The sequence below is a fragment of the Sorex araneus genome, chromosome 4 (assembly GCF_027595985.1).
Source record: "Sorex araneus isolate mSorAra2 chromosome 4, mSorAra2.pri, whole genome shotgun sequence".
NCBI lineage: Eukaryota > Metazoa > Chordata > Mammalia > Eulipotyphla > Soricidae > Sorex > Sorex araneus.
The window spans coordinates 212,565,700-212,580,909 of NC_073305.1; the positions used below are offsets into that span (position 1 = coordinate 212,565,700).

The 15,210-nt window shown below is 51.7% G+C and overlaps 1 protein-coding gene across 1 annotated transcript in view; it reads left to right on the top strand.

The window, feature by feature from the left end:
* The window catches only part of PDILT (protein disulfide isomerase like, testis expressed), a 33,529-nt gene extending 18,319 nt beyond the window's left edge, over nucleotides 1-15,210 (top strand). Inside the window, exons 8-14 of the mRNA XM_055136803.1 lie at nucleotides 922-1,032; nucleotides 1,124-1,249; nucleotides 4,593-4,790; nucleotides 6,931-7,051; nucleotides 12,236-12,414; nucleotides 13,898-13,987; nucleotides 14,989-15,210. Of these exons, the coding sequence (XP_054992778.1) occupies nucleotides 922-1,032; nucleotides 1,124-1,249; nucleotides 4,593-4,790; nucleotides 6,931-7,051; nucleotides 12,236-12,414; nucleotides 13,898-13,987; nucleotides 14,989-15,210 (1,047 nt within the window). The remainder of the gene's footprint in view (nucleotides 1-921; nucleotides 1,033-1,123; nucleotides 1,250-4,592; nucleotides 4,791-6,930; nucleotides 7,052-12,235; nucleotides 12,415-13,897; nucleotides 13,988-14,988) is intronic.

Sequence of the window (15,210 nt, forward strand, 5' to 3'; positions counted from 1 at the left end):
GCGGGGTGCGGCGGGGGGTGGGGGGTGTTGGGAATCAAGAAAAGAGATCGGAAGACAGAAGCCTTGTGCAGGGGTCCGAGGAGGAGACTCGTGCCAGAGAGGGGAATTTGTAGCAATGAGGATAATCATTTATTACCTTTATAAGAGAGAGATGCTGCTTTCTTTCCCCCTGCCCCTCCCTCCCCAACTTCAATCCTGGGCCACAGAGACTTCAGCCTCTGTGTTCGTTCAGACCTTTCTATGTGGCAGTCACCTTACAGGACTCGATGTGCAAAGATTTATTGGGGGAAATGCCTCGGAAGAAAGCAGGGAGACTTGGGGAGCCATCAGATCAGGATAGAGGTCTTTGGAAGGAATGATAGTTGGGTGAGAGCCCATTTGGGCTGCCCTGGTATTCTTGGAAAATCCAGCATAGGAGCCGGAGAGAGGGCACCATGTGTACGGCACTTACTTGCTCACTGGTTCAATCCCTGACATCCTATCTTGTCCCCCAAGCTTACCGGGAGTGCTCCCTGAGCACCTCTAGGTGTGACCCCCCACCACAAGTCAAACCAACCCCCACTTAAAATAGAAAGTTCAGTTTCGTCTCTTCTAGAAGTCCCGCAATTCCCAGAGCTAGACTGCTGGAGTGTCCCGGCACTTCTATCACTTGTTAGAATAAGTGTGAGACAGATTTCTCTGTCCAGGACAGGTAGTGGGGTGGATTTCAAAACACGGCAGCCAGGGGCCTTTTTCATCACTCCCACCTCGGCCTTCCCCCACCAGCTGTTGTGCTCAGCTGTCCAGACGCCTACATACAGCCACAATGTGTCACCTGTCACGGTTGGGTGCTCCTGGGCTCCCGGAGGGGAGACGGCGCCATTTGCCAGTACTAAGTGCGTAGATCATGGAAAGAGTTACCTGCCGTGTTTTGCTTCCCAGGGGAAAGTTGTGGTCCGCCAGGAGCTGGTCGACGACATGCACAACAAGCAGGACCTCAGGCAGGTCATAAAGCGACAACTTACCCATCTGGTTATTGAGTACAACTTGGAGGTCAGTGGGCACGAGGTCCGGTGGGCAGGGAGGGGAAGGGTGGCGGGAATGGCTGTGTGCAGGGGATGACCTGGTTTCCATGTCGTTTCAGACAAAGGATCTGATCTATGAGCTGCAAATTGTGAACCACATGATGCTTTTTGTCTCCAAAACGTCGGAGGCATCTGACCCCATCATCCAGGATTATAAGTTGGCAGCGAAGGAATTCCAGAACAAGGTACAATCCTCGGAAGGGATCTTGGGACCTGTGAACTTTGATGCCCAAAGAGGCTCCGATTCAAGCTAGGGGAAAATGCGCAGATCTGTTTATATACCGATGTCCCTGTTTGCTTATCGTTACTCTACTGATTAACTTCATTGATTGGGCTTTTGTGGGGGGAGCCACGCCCGGTGGGTGCTCAGGGGCTATTCCTGATTCTGTGCCCAGGAGCGGTCCCCTGTTGGTGCCGGGGAACCATATAGAGTGCCAGGTATTCGAACGAGGACTGATGAGATGTAAGGGAAGTACCTTAGCCCTTGTACCGGATCTCCAGTCCCACTGACTAGTTTTTTTTTTTGTTTTTTTTTCTGGTGACTCTTTTATATATATATATATATATATATATATATATATATATATATATATATATATATATTATTCTTTTATAGAATCACCATGTGGAAAGTTACAAAGCTTTCAGGTTTTTTTAAAAATTAATTAATTAATTAATTTTTTAAAAATTCTTTTATTGATTCACCATGTGGAAAGTTACAAAGCTTTCAGGTTTAAGTCTCAGTTATACAATGCTCGAACACCCATCCCTTCACCAGTGCACATATTCCACCACCAAGAATCACAGTATACCTCCCCTCCTCCCCCCACCTCCCCAGCCCCCTACCCTTCATGTGTAACTCCTTCCTTCTGCCTGACTTATCTCCCCTATCAGATCTCTGCTCCTCCTTCCTCATCTGCGTGCTAGGTCAGCTATGGAAACGTGATAGCCTCACCGCTTCTCTGAGAAATGGAGCCCGGCTCACCCAGAGTGGGTGACCGTGGATGTGTGGGTTAGCATTTGGCCCGGAGGTGGGGGACGGAAAGAGCAGGACCCCGCCCACCCTGGAAATGGGGGACTAAGATGCGCTTCAAGGAGTGAAGCTTCAAAGACTGTCAGATAACTGCTGGGTGTGCTGCTGTGTTTGCACCCCAGGACTTGAGTTGAAATTCTCCTCCTCCTCCAGGCGGCTTTGCCTTGGGTGAAGGTGTCTGACCTCTTATCTGTGTGCAAAAAGGGAGAAGGTTGGTGAGACTCAGAGGTGTGCATTGATTGTCTAATGAGCAGTTATACAAGCAATGGTGTTGGTCGCCAGTATTGTCATCATGACTGCCTACTAAAACAGATTCCTATTTCCCAAGCACCATAACTGTGTGTATGAAGCTGAGCACGGGGGCTGGAGCGATAGCACAGCGGGGAGGGCATTTGCCTCGCAAGTGGCTGACCCGGGTTCGAATCCCAGCATCCCACATGGTCCCCTGAGCACCAGCAGGAGTGATTCCTGAGTGCAGAGCCAGGAATAATCCCTGAGCATCGCCGAGTGTGACCTAAAAAGCAAAAAAAAAAAAAAAAAAAAGAGAGAGAGAAAAGAAAGAAGCTGAGCATGGAGCCTTTGACTTACTCTTTCTCTTTATAAACTGGGCAGTAAGAGGAGACATTTTCCTTCTGAAGAAGATGACTCTGAAATCCAAACAAGCAAACAAAAACAATGAGAATGTTGAAATCCAAAATCCAAAATAAACACCAAGTGATGCCGCCAAGGGCATGGATGTCATTTTCAAGCTTCATGGATTTCATTTTCAAGCTCCTTCCTGTCCCCCACATTTATTTTTTCCCCCAAGAAGTTGGCTCTCATGGCAGAAATTCCTCCTGTCAATTTGTTTCCTGGTTAATTCAACTTTGAACTTGAGGACTGTTGACGCAGTTACACTGAGTGCGGTCTGTTTCCCCTGTCACTCGCGTCACTGCTGACCCAGAGTTTCCTTTCAATGATTATGTTCTAGACTGAGGTCCTCCATCTAGGTGGAACTGATGCTGGGATGAGGTGACAAATGGCCTGTTTGCCGATGAGCAAGTGTCCCGATACCAACCGTGAGCTGTATTTCAGAGCCAAAGATAAACAAGTGGATGAGTGATATTTCCTCCGTGCAAACCCTACATCTTACCTTGGTCACCTCTTGCCACTGTTGGCTGGAAATACGCCAGAGGGGGCTTAGCTATGTCTGATTTGAGGGTCTACCCAGAACCTGCAGGAGTGTCTGGCACTTACCAGGGCCCTGAATACTTTGTTGGATGAATGTCCAGAACAGAGTGACTATTGGGGGTCTGCAGAGACCTCAGTAATCTCCATATGCTCCCCGCTCTTTCACTGAGACCACGGTGATCTTCACGTTCTTCTTTGATGCAATGCTAGCTTACAACACAGTTCCTCTAGGCAGGGAAGGAGGACTCTGCCCCTTCTTGGGGGAGACGCCAGGCAGCCTGGAGTTGGCACCCTGCTGCCTTCTGTATGCCAGGGCTCCATCTTTCCAGCCCCCCAGTCTTATTCAAGTAGAGACCTGAATTTTAACGTCCACAGCCCTGAGCCTTTGCTTTGGCCATTTTCACTGCCTGAATCCACATTCTCCCAACTCACCCCACAGTTCCTGTTTCCAGGCCACCTCTGCAGATAGTTTTCTTTCTACGTTTCTATCAGTACCAAGACCCAACTTTACCCCATCTGCACTGCACCCCCATCATCAGGATTCTAACTGGAAGGTGCCAGTATCAGCTGGCACTCGCAGATTGGTCTGGCACTTGCAGTGTGCTCTGGGTACATCAGCGTCCTCCACTTCTGTCTTTCTCCACTCATACCTGGACTTCATGACAGCGTGGATTTCGTCACTGTGGGTACAGTCAGAGCTCCAGTGCCGAGGGGTCAGTCAGGTCAGCCCCATAAACATTGGCTGAGTGAACAAATGTCCTTTCTGTTTATTTTGTTACCACCCCTGGCGGTGCTTAGGGGTAACTCCTGACTCTTCCCTTAGGAATCAGTCCTGGTGGGCTTGGGAGACCATCTGGGATGCTGGGGGTTGAACCCTGGTCACCTGCATGCAAGGCAAGCGCCCTGCCCGTGGCATTCACTCTTTCTGGCCCTGGGTGGATGTCCTCGATAGGAAGAATAATGCAGACTCCTAAGAGCTGGCCTCTAAGGGTCAGCCTACCTGCTCGCCCCCGGAACTCAGCCTTCATAGCTGTCATTTGATTGACTTCTCAGCGTGGGTACTCTTACAGCACCCACTTACAGGCAGGGACAGGAAAGCACAGAGAAAGGACCTCACTGTTTTGCCCAAGGGAACAGGGTGAAGCCAGCCCCTGAATTCCCACACATGTAGGATGGGAGACGTGCTCCAGGATGGTGAAAGCAGCGTCTGGCGTGCAGCGTGCAAGTCTCTGTCATCTTCCCGAGGGGTCCCAAGCCCCCCAGCTGTTTCCCTCCCCCATATGGGATCCAGGGAAATGTTTTTTTTTTTCTCTTTGGTTCGGCAGATCCTGTTCATCCTGATGGACACGGATGAACCCAGAAACCGCCGCATCCTCGAATATTTCCAGATCACAGAGGTTGACATCCCCTGTGTCCAAATCCTGAACTTAAGCGCAGACGCCAGGTATAAGATGCCTTCGGATGAGATAACCTATGAGGAGCTCAAGAAATTCGGCCAGAGCTTCCTGAAGAACAAAGCCAAGGTAAGTCCAATCTTGAACCAGGCAGACCCTCCGACTCATCTATCTCTTCTTTCACACTTCTGTCGGCTTTGAGACTCTGAGCGGGGAACACAGACCTGAGCACTGCTGGGTGTGGCCCCAGTGCACCCCCCCCCCCCCAAGCCCTTAGCATTCGAGAATAACAGGAATAGAAGAAAGACTTTCCAGGCAAACTAGAATGTCCGGTCACCTTGTTAGTGGCCTTCAGTGGCTCATCGCTCCCCCCACATCCCAGCTTTTTTGGGGGGGCCTTTCCCAAATGAAAGCTGTTTCTCTCTGATGCAAGTGGTTGTTGCCGAGAGCATGGCCACCCTGCCACGTCCAAAGCCATCCCCTTCCTCCTCCTCCCTCCCCAAGTCTGAGGAAACTTTGAGTCTCGGGTCTGGTCCTCAGGCTGCCCCCTCCCTCATTGCTGTCCTTGGATGCCTTCGTCCCTTCACTGACTGCAAACGTCACGTGCCTGGGGCAGCCTTGCTGTCTCGCCTCATACATCGTCCTCCCATCTAGACGTTTTGTGTCACCCTCGGTCACCAGCTCTCCTGCCCACCCCCAGGAGAGGGCATCTCCTTGAAAACCAGATTTCCACCTCCCAGCCTCTTCGTTCCCTCCCAAGCACCCGTCTCCTCCTCCTGTGGTCTCCTCCCTCTGGCCCTCCTGTTTCATCCTTTCCCTCCTTTGTGAATTTGTTTTATTTTGCTAATATATATATATATTTTAATTGGGATTGGTTGCCTCCTACCTGGCATTCCATCCAACGCGTGCTACTCCTGGTACATCAGCCTTGTAGAGTATGAGCTGTTGCTCCGGGTATTTTGAAATTTTAAATAAGCTCTGATACATACAGCTGGAGTTAAAAAATTTTAACTGGATGGTGACTTTGGGGTCTGGAGGCATCTCTGCAGCTTTTTGATCTCCTCCAGGGTTTATTTGTGAGTTTCTGGATCATGACTGTTCATGATCAGCTTATATGGTGCCGGAGGCAGTTTGTGGGTGTGACCACCGGCTCCTGGAAGAACGGGGGGGATGGGAGAGGTCACCCATCCCCAATTCCATGAGAGCTTGGAGATTGGTTTTTTTTTTTTTTTGCTTTTTGGGTCACACCCAGCAATGCTCAGGGGTTACTCCTGGCTTTGCACTCAGGAATTACTCCTGGCAGTGCTTGTGGGACCCTATGGGATGCCGGGGATCGAACCCGGGTTGGCCACGTCCAAGGCAAACACCCTACCCACTGTGCTATCACTCCGGCCCCAAGAGAGCTGGGAGATTTTTTAAAAAATCTTTTATTAGTGAATCATCGTGAGGTACAGTTACAAACTTAGGAACTTTCATGTTTGCATTTCGTTTACATCCCTCCACCAGTGCCCATTCTCTTCCACCAATGTTCCCAGTAGCCCTCCCGCCACCCCCACCCAACCCCCACCACCCCACACTGCCTCTTCGGCGGAGCATTCCCTTTTGTTCTCTCTCCTGTTGGAAGTTGTAGTTTGCAATAGAGGTATTGAGTGGTCATCATGTTCGGTCTATGGTCTACTTTCGGCACCCAAGAGAGCCGGAGATTTTGGCCACAAAACCCGCATGCCTGAGGTTTTCAACAGATTCATTCGTGGATGAGGCTCATCCGACCCTGTGGAGATCAGCCGTGAGCATGGCAGCGATTGGGCTCTGGGGGTTTTTGGCTGCCGGGGCTCTGCTAGGGTAGGCGGTGGGACTCACCCACTCCCCTCCCGGGTGCCCCGGGGTATAAGGTTCAGCCTGGCACCGGGTCTGAAGGCATCTCTGCAGTTTGTTGATCTCTTCCGAGATCTGTTTGCGAGCCTCCTCTGTGAATTTGGATGGCACAGTTCACCCCCTCCTCGAGTCCATGCCTACTACCGCCGGGGTCAATTGCAGGTTGATTTCACTGAACAACATCACGCCACAGGTTGAACCCACTTAAAGCAATAACATCCCGGACTGTTCCCGTTTCAGCATCCCTTCCAGGCCAGTGCTGGAGAGAGAGAACCTCCCAGGACATTTGTGGGGGCTATGAAACGTCCTGGTGTTTCTGGTGTGGCCACTTGTGTCCCAACTCTTAGCCCCTTTGCAGCAAACGGTTTGACCTGAATTTCCAATTTCCTTCCAGAAACACCAGTCGAGTGAAGAGCTTCCAAAGCTCTGGGACCAGCAGCCGGTGAAGCAGCTAGTTGGGGACAACTTCAACTCCGTTGTCTTTGACAAGGCACGGGATGTGTTTGTGATGTTCTGTGAGTATCTCCAAAGACACCCTTCCTGACTTGACACATGTCACTCCCAAGTTCCTGGAGACCCAGATCTCTAAAACATATCCAAACCCCATGTCCCAAAGTATCCTTAGATATTTAGAGTGTTTGGATCAGGACTCATTGTAGCTTCCAATGCAGTGCACCCCCCAAAAAGTCCTTGGCTTGTGTGGGATACTCGCCACATCCTGGTCCAGGTCTTTGGCTGTTTCTGACAATAAGGATTCTTACCTTAGGGCCAGAGAGGTGGTACAGCATGTAGGGCATTCGCCTTGTACGCAGCCAAGCCGGATTTGATTCCTAGAAATCCAGCTGGCCCCCAGAATCCACCAGGAGTAGAGTCCCGAGTGCAGAGCCAGGAGTAAGCCCTGAGCACCATCGAGTGTGGCCCCAAACAAAAACAAACAAACAAAAATGCTGATGCATCCTAGTCATTGATTGCTGTTCTAAACATGAGCTCTGTGCTGGCCAGGTATAGCCAGGTGTGTCTACAGTTTTGTTTCTATCTGTGCTTATGCTTGACATCAACGAATTCAACATCATGTGCTCCTATGTTATTATTATTTTTTTAATTGAATCACAGGGAGATACACAGTTACAAAGTTGTTCATGATCAGGTTTCAGTTTTATAATGTTCCAACACCCGTTCCTTCACCAGTGTACATTTCCCACCACCAATGCCCCAGTTTCCCTCACACCTCCTCCCCCCACCTCCCTGAGGCACTTTTCTTTTCCCTCCCTCCCTCCCTCCTCTCTCCCTCCACTCCTTCCTTCCATCCCTCCTTCCCTCCCTCCCTCCCTCCATCCATCCATCCTCTCTCCCTCCACTCCTTCCTCCCATCCCTCCTTCCCTCCCTCCTTCCCTCTCTCCTTCCACTCCTTCCTTCCATCCCTCCTTCCCTCCCTCCCTCCCTCCTTCCATCCATCCATCCTCTCTCCCTCCACTCCTTCCTCCCATCCCTCCCTCCCTACCTCCCTCCCTCCCTACCTCCCTCCCTCTCCCTCCCTGATCTCTTTCTCTCTGTCTCTGTCTGTCTGTCTGTCTGTCTGTCTGTCTGTCTGTCTGTCTCTCTCTCTCTCTCTCTGTCTCTCCTTTGGGACACTATAGTTTGTAGTACAGACACTGAAAGGTTATCCAGTATATCCCTTTAACAATGCCATGTGCTTTTGTGCCTGGACTTGTCCTCCCACTGAGCACAGGGCTTCTGAGATTCGCCCTGATGAGCATCTCTCACCCTCTATGTTCATTTCATCCTCTATGACCTGACTGTGCCTCCCGTGGAGCCATTCTCTGCTTTGTCCCGTTTGATTCGAACACACTTTCCAAAGGAGATCTATGGCCGCTCCCATTTTACAAGTGACAAAACAGTCTTGAGGAGGTGAGGAAAACACGAGTCCGTGCTGGGCCTGGGACGGGACCCGAATCCAGGAGCTACACCCGAGACTCCAGAACAGACTCTGGAGTTGGTGAGGCCAACTCGGGGGGCCGAATCACACATGGCGCAGGCTGAGAGTGGTGGTTAGCAAGACGCCGGCCCGTGACGAGCACCACAGCTGTGGTCCCTGTAGATGCTCTTTTTTAATTTCTATCTTTGGGGTCGTGCCCGGCAGTGCCTCCTGGCTTCCTCCTGGCTCTGCACTCAGAGTTTGCTCCTGCTGGTGCTGTGCGCTCTTTCGGGTACCCTATCGCCATTCTTTTTTATTTTTATTTTATTTTATTTTTTAATTTATTCTTTTATTGAATCACCATGTGGAAAGTTACAAAGCTTTCAGGTTTAAGTCTCAGTTACACAATGCTTGAACACCCATCCCTTCACCAGGGCACATATTCCACCACCAAGAACCACAGTAAACCTCCCCCTTCTCCCCACCTCCCCAGACTATTGCCATTCTTGTCTCCAGTGCCCACTGGGCACCCCTTTTCTCCGTGTTCCCCCTGATTTTCATGGGGCCCCCAAGCCAGGGTGTTTTCATTGACATTGACGCTCTCAGGACGTCCCTCAGTCGACACTGGTGGGGTCACTATTGACTGAGGACGTACGATAAGTTTCTCTCTGTTGCTTCTCAACAAAAACAGCCAAACTCGTGCCAGTGGGTCTCCTCAGGCCCCAGATCAGGAGAAGTCCAGCCCTAGATACCTGGCGCCCCTGAGCCCAGGTCACAGGGAGAGCTGAAAGGCAGGAAGTTTAAGGACCACTCCGATGGCTGTTATTTCCTGGAGGCTGGAAATGAGGGCGGCCTCCCATCACGTGGCCTTTTAAAACCCCATGGAAATGGGCTCCCACCGCGGGGCCAGCGCCTGTGACGGGCCCGGGGTGAGGATGGGTCCTGGCACTTGCTCCAGGAGAGACAGGGCAGGCTCCCGTGCTTCTCTGACCCCTGGAGTTAGCAAAGTGCCTCATTTGGTTCCGGTAAAAGGCTCGAACAGCCTCATTTTCTTAGAAGCAGGCTGTCAGATGGGCTCTCTGGGGTGATGGCCGCTAATGCCCCCTGTGTTCCCACCGGGGCCTGTGGAGCGCCAGGGGGGTCGAGGGTGGATGGAACATGGTGGGAAGCTCATCCGTGGCGCCAGACACTTGGGAGAGACAATGAGCAGGCCACGTTTATTCTCTCCTTTCCGGAGCTCCAGAGCACCGGGAGCCTGGGCCAGGCTCGGGAACTGCCCGCAGGGAAGCCCAGTGTCTCCCTCTTGGGGGACAGGTGTAGCTGGTCACTCCAGGGCGCCTCCTTCCTCACAGGGCTGAGAGGCAGTTGGTCACCCGGTCTCCACATCCCAGTTCCTCCTGCTAGTTCCGGGGTGGCCTGGAGCCAGCAGCTGAACCTCTTAGAAAACATATCTCTGTTGGAATATTTCCCCTTTTCCAGCTGCCTTCTGGAGTTTTGTCACAGAAACCTTTTGTCACAGAAACCTAGCTGATCTTTGACCTGCAGATCTAAGGTGCTAGCCAGGTTTGATTTGACTTTGTAGATTCCAGGCTCTGGCCCAGCCTAGTCTTTGGAATATAAATTTCAGGTGCTGTCTAGTTTGTAATTGACATGTAGATTTCTTGCTGCAGCCCAGCCTGGTCTTTGGGATCTAAATCCGAGTGCTTTCAGCCCAAAGAAGGCTTTGGTTTTGCTTTTGTATCTTCTTTCCGGGGGCCTAGATTAAGGGCCTGCAGATACAAGAGAATTATGTTGCCTCAATGTTCTTCCTGTAAGATCTTTTGGTGCTTTTGGTGACGTCAATGTATTGCGCCCTTTGGAAGGGCCATGATGAATAAAAGGGGTTCAGAGAGAAGGTGAGGGGGTGGAAAGTGTATAGGGGCGGAAAGTGTATAGAGGGCGGAAAGGTGTAGAGAGGTCGGGGAGAGTATGTATAGAGGGAAGATTGGAATAAACTGCAAGTGAGACCAACCATCATGGCTCCGTTCCTTCCTTCGCCTGCCACATCTTCGCCATCAACCTCCCCGGGGTGGGGGAAGTGGCCGGAGGCTACCGAACTCGGGTGGCGGGAGAGACGGCTGCTGCCTTAGGCCCTGTGCCTGGCACGGTGCGGTGAGGCGTCCCTTCCCTCACCTGCGCCTTTTCTTTTTATTTTTATACATATCTCCTCACTTCGAGAGTTGTTGGGATTTTTTTTTTTTTTGACTGGCATGGAAAGCTCAGAGAAAAGAAGATGTACCAAATGAGCTAAATGTTCACTAAACATTCACAGATGTCCGAAGGCAGGGCTACGTCTAGCTTATTTCATTGAAATCAGACTCTGGGTTCAATATGTACAATAACATTCTATTTAAAGGGAGGGGGGTGGAACAGCCAGAAAAAAGTGCTGGTGTGTGTGGGGAGTTGACAGTGTGTGTGGAGAGTTGAGGGTGTGTGTGAGGAGTTGAGGGTGTGTATGGGGAGTGATGGGCAGTGACAGTGTATGGGGAGTGTGTATGGGAAGTGACAGAGTGTATGGGAAGTGATGGAGAGTGAGTGTGTATGGGGAATGACTGTGTATGGGGAGTGAGTGTGTATGGGGAGTGAGTGTGTGTGGGGATGATAGTGTGTGTGGGGAGTGAGTGTGTATGGGGAGTGAGTGTGTGTGGTGGGAGTGAGTGTATGTGGGGATGATAGTGTGTGGGGGGATGATAGTGTGTGTGGGGAGTGAGTGTGGGAGTGAGTGTGTATGGGGAATGAGTGTGTATGGGAGTGAGTGTGTGTGGGGAGTGAGTGTGTATGGGAGTGTGTATGGGGGTGATAGTGTGTATGGGAGTGTGTATTGGGGTGATAGTGTGTGTGGGGAGTGAGTGTGTATGGGAGTGAGTGTGTATGGGAGTGATAGTGTGTATGGGAGTGAGTGTGTATGGGAGTGATAGTGTGTATGGGAGTGAGTGTGTGTGGGGATGATAGTGTGTGTGGGAGTGAGTGTGTGTGGGGATGATAGTGTGTGTGGGAGTGAGTGTGTGTGGGGATGATAGTGTGTATGGGAGTGAGTGTGTATGGGAGTGAGTGTGTGGGGGGATGATAGTGTGTATGGGAGTGAGTGTGTATGGGAGTGAGTGTGTGTGGGGATGATAGTGTGTATGGGAGTGAGTGTGTATGGGAGTGAGTGTGTATGGGAGTGAGTGTGTGTGGGGATGATAGTGTGTATGGGAGTGAGTGTGTGTGGGGATGATAGTGTGTGTGGGAGTGAGTGTGTATGGGAGTGAGTGTGTGTGGGCATGATGGTGTGTATGGGAGTGAGTGTGTGGGCATGATGGTGTGTATGGGAGTGAGTGTGTGTGGGCATGATGGTGTGTATGGGAGTGAGTGTGTGGGGATGATGGTGTGTGTGGGAGTGAGTGTGTATGGGAGTGATAGTGTGTATGGGAGTGAGTGTGTATGGGAGTGAGTGTGTGGGGGGATGATAGTGTGTATGGGGATGATAGTGTGTATGGGAGTGAGTGTGTGTGGGCATGATGGTGTGTATGGGAGTGAGTGTGTGGGGATGATGGTGTGTGTGGGGAATGAGTGTGTGGGGATGATGGTGTGTGTGGGAGTGAGTGTGTGGGGATGATGGTGTGTGTGGGGAGTGAGTGTGTGTGGGGATGATGGTGTGTGTGGGGAGTGAGTGTGTGTGGGGATGATGGTGTGTGTGGGGAGTGAGGGTATTGACTCTGAGTCCATTCACTGTCCGCCTGAGCCGCAGCCCTTCTCTTCCAGATGCACCCTGGTCTGCAAAGTGCAGAGCACTGTTCCCCGTGTTGGAGGAGCTGGGCGGACGGTATCAGAACCACCCCACAGTCACCGTTGCCAGAATTGACATCACGGCCAACGACCTCCAGCCGACGTACCTGGACCGGTACCCCTTCTTCCGGCTCTTTCCCACGGACTCCCAAGAAGTGAGGCGCCTCTGGGGACTCCTGGAACTGAAAATGCTGCGTTACCAACACTAGCGGTCTCTCCCTCTCCCCAGCCCCTCCCTCTGCTAAACGAGCTCTCCCCCGACCCCGCTCCATCCCCTACCACCCCCTCACACTCAGTGAAAGGAGTTCACATTCACAGAAGCCCCCAGACTACGTCCTCTTGAGCTCCCGGTAGGTCAGTTGCTCACCCCTGACCGTTGTGGTCGAGTGGATGTAGGCATTTAGGTGACCAAGTCCCTAAATGGCTTGGAGGGAGTTACATGGTTCCCTCTGATAAACCCATGAGTGAAGTTGGGGGGCTCTCCCCAAGTTATTGGGGATGTAATGCTACTAGAAGTAGAATAACGCAGGAGGGAACAATGTCTTCTATTCCACAAATATCACTGGTGTCACTGCAACCCCCTCTCCGTGTCCCTAGGCACGGCTGTCAATCAAAGAAGGAGCAGCCCGCCTCTCTGCTCCTGAGAAGAGCCCGGTGGAGTGTGGGAGAGAGACATCATGATCTGGGCCCATCTCGGGACCCTGGGGGTTGGGGGGGGGGCTGTGTGGAGGGCAGACAGGTGGCCGGATGTCTTGGTGCAGACATGAGCCTTTGGAGAAGGGCAGGGACTCAAATAGGATCAGAAGGGGTGTGAGCCAGGGACAGGAAGCCCAATGCTGATCGGAGGGTGGGAAGAACCGTGAGCGCAGCACCATGAAGGAGCAATCCAGCTGCAGGGGGTGTGGGAGGCGGCAGCCGGGAGGGTTTCTGAGAGTGGGTGTCACCGATTTTCATTTATCTGGTAAAGAAAGAGTCTATGCCAAGTGCTAGCGTACGCTGCATCCGGCCCTCTGGAAGGAGGAGTTAGTGATGACAGAGCAATGATCATGGTCCAATGTTTCATGACGTTTCCATTATTCTTTATTTTTTTCTTTTTTGGTGGGGGGCATCTGGTGATGCTCAGCAGTCACTCTTGGCTCTGACTCAGGAATGACTCCTGGCAGTGCTCAGGGGGGACCAGATGGGATGCCAGGGATCAAACCCGGTTTGGCCATGTGCAAGGCAAGTGCCCTACCCACTATACGATCACTCCAGTCCTCACTTACTCTTTCTTTAATAATACTATTAAAGAAATAGCATTATTTCTTTAATGTGAAGAGCTTTTCGTATGAGAACCCATGATGTCTGCACAACAACCATTACAGAGTCAGGGTGAGTGGGAAGCAAACTGGACCACACCCCACTGTGGGGAAGCCAGGGTCCAAGCCCGGCCACCCGTCTCTGTGGCTCTGGCCTTCCCCACTGCATCCTGGGAAGGAGGATTCTTCACGATTGCCCACTTTAGGCTGTTTAGAATGGAGGTCGAGAAAGATTCCAGAACCGGCTCATTGCCTGCAGGAATCTGACCTCTGACTTAACCTACAGCGCAACCCTTGAGAGTTTGTGCGGGAAGAAAAACTACCATTTGGATCTTTCCAGGTTGTCCAGTATAAGGGCGAACACACCTTGGAGGCCTTCACTGACTTCCTGAAGGGCCAAGTCAAGGCCAGGACGGAGGACGAAGAGGAGGTAAGGCAGAAGCAGCCTCCCGCTGGGTGGTTTTGTCGCGTAGAACCGCCAAGAATTCAAGGCACTGAGAAACCAGGTGCCTGCTGGAGATGTGGAGAAGGCAGGAACAGACATCCAGTTTGCACGGCTATTTCAGGCACTGATGGCAAGCAGGGACGGCAGACTTCCGGAATGTGGGGAAGGGCTAGAACCCTGAGGTTCTAGCTCCTCAGACAGCTTCCCCGGGTCCACTGCTCTTGAGCTTCGAATCCCATGTCTTCAATGGGATTCTGCCCCTTAGTACTCTTCTCCTGGTGGGCGGACAAATCTCCTTATTTTTGTTTGTTTTTTTTTGAGGGGGGTGGTCACATCCAGCTTGGCCATGTCAGGGATCACTCCTGGTGGGGCTCGGAAAACCAGAAAGGGTGCTGGGAATTGAACCCGGGTCAGCTGCTTGCAAGGCAGGCACCCTATCCACTGAGCTATCTCTCTGGTCCCCCCCGACCCCACCCCCCACTGACTCATACTTAAAAGCTTGTCCCGGTCTCAGGTCATCTGCTAGAAGGTGCCATTTAGCAATCAGGTCCCATTTCAGCTGCAAAAGTCACACCGGCTTCAGTTACCCCATACTTGTATAGCTTCAGGGGCCCAGAACTTCCCTGCCTCTATTTTCTCTCCACTGGCTTTCATCCCAAGCAGTCACTTCCCAGGGAGGGACAGAGATTGTCACAAGGCTCTAAACACGTGCTGGTTTCAGATCATGGCATGGGTGTAGCCCCCTGTGTGGACTGTGGGGAAGAAGAGTGGTTCCCCATAGCACTCTCACGCACAGGGCGAATTCCTCATCCAAGACAAATGGGCGTATGCATCCCTGAGGACGATCACCAATTCTCTCTGGGCATTTCCAGAAAATCAGGGTGCGGTGATTCTAACCACAATTAGCCCCTCTGGCAGGCCTCTTTCATTTCATTATCTTTCTCTCGCCCCTCCCTCCTTCCCTTCCTTTTTTTTTTTTTTACCAGCTAATGTCAGTGGAGCCAGATGAGGAGATTGAAGCAGAGATCCCCGAGCACTTGGAAATACCTCCTCAGGAGAAAGAGTTACCGGCACGGAAGTTACCGGAGTTGGAGAATATGACCAAGCTGGAAGAGCCAGTTGGCGGAGATCAAGTCACAAAGAAAGCTGCTAAGCCAAAGAGGCCTCCCCAGAGAGAGCCGAAGCCCAGGACAAAGGAAGAATTGTAG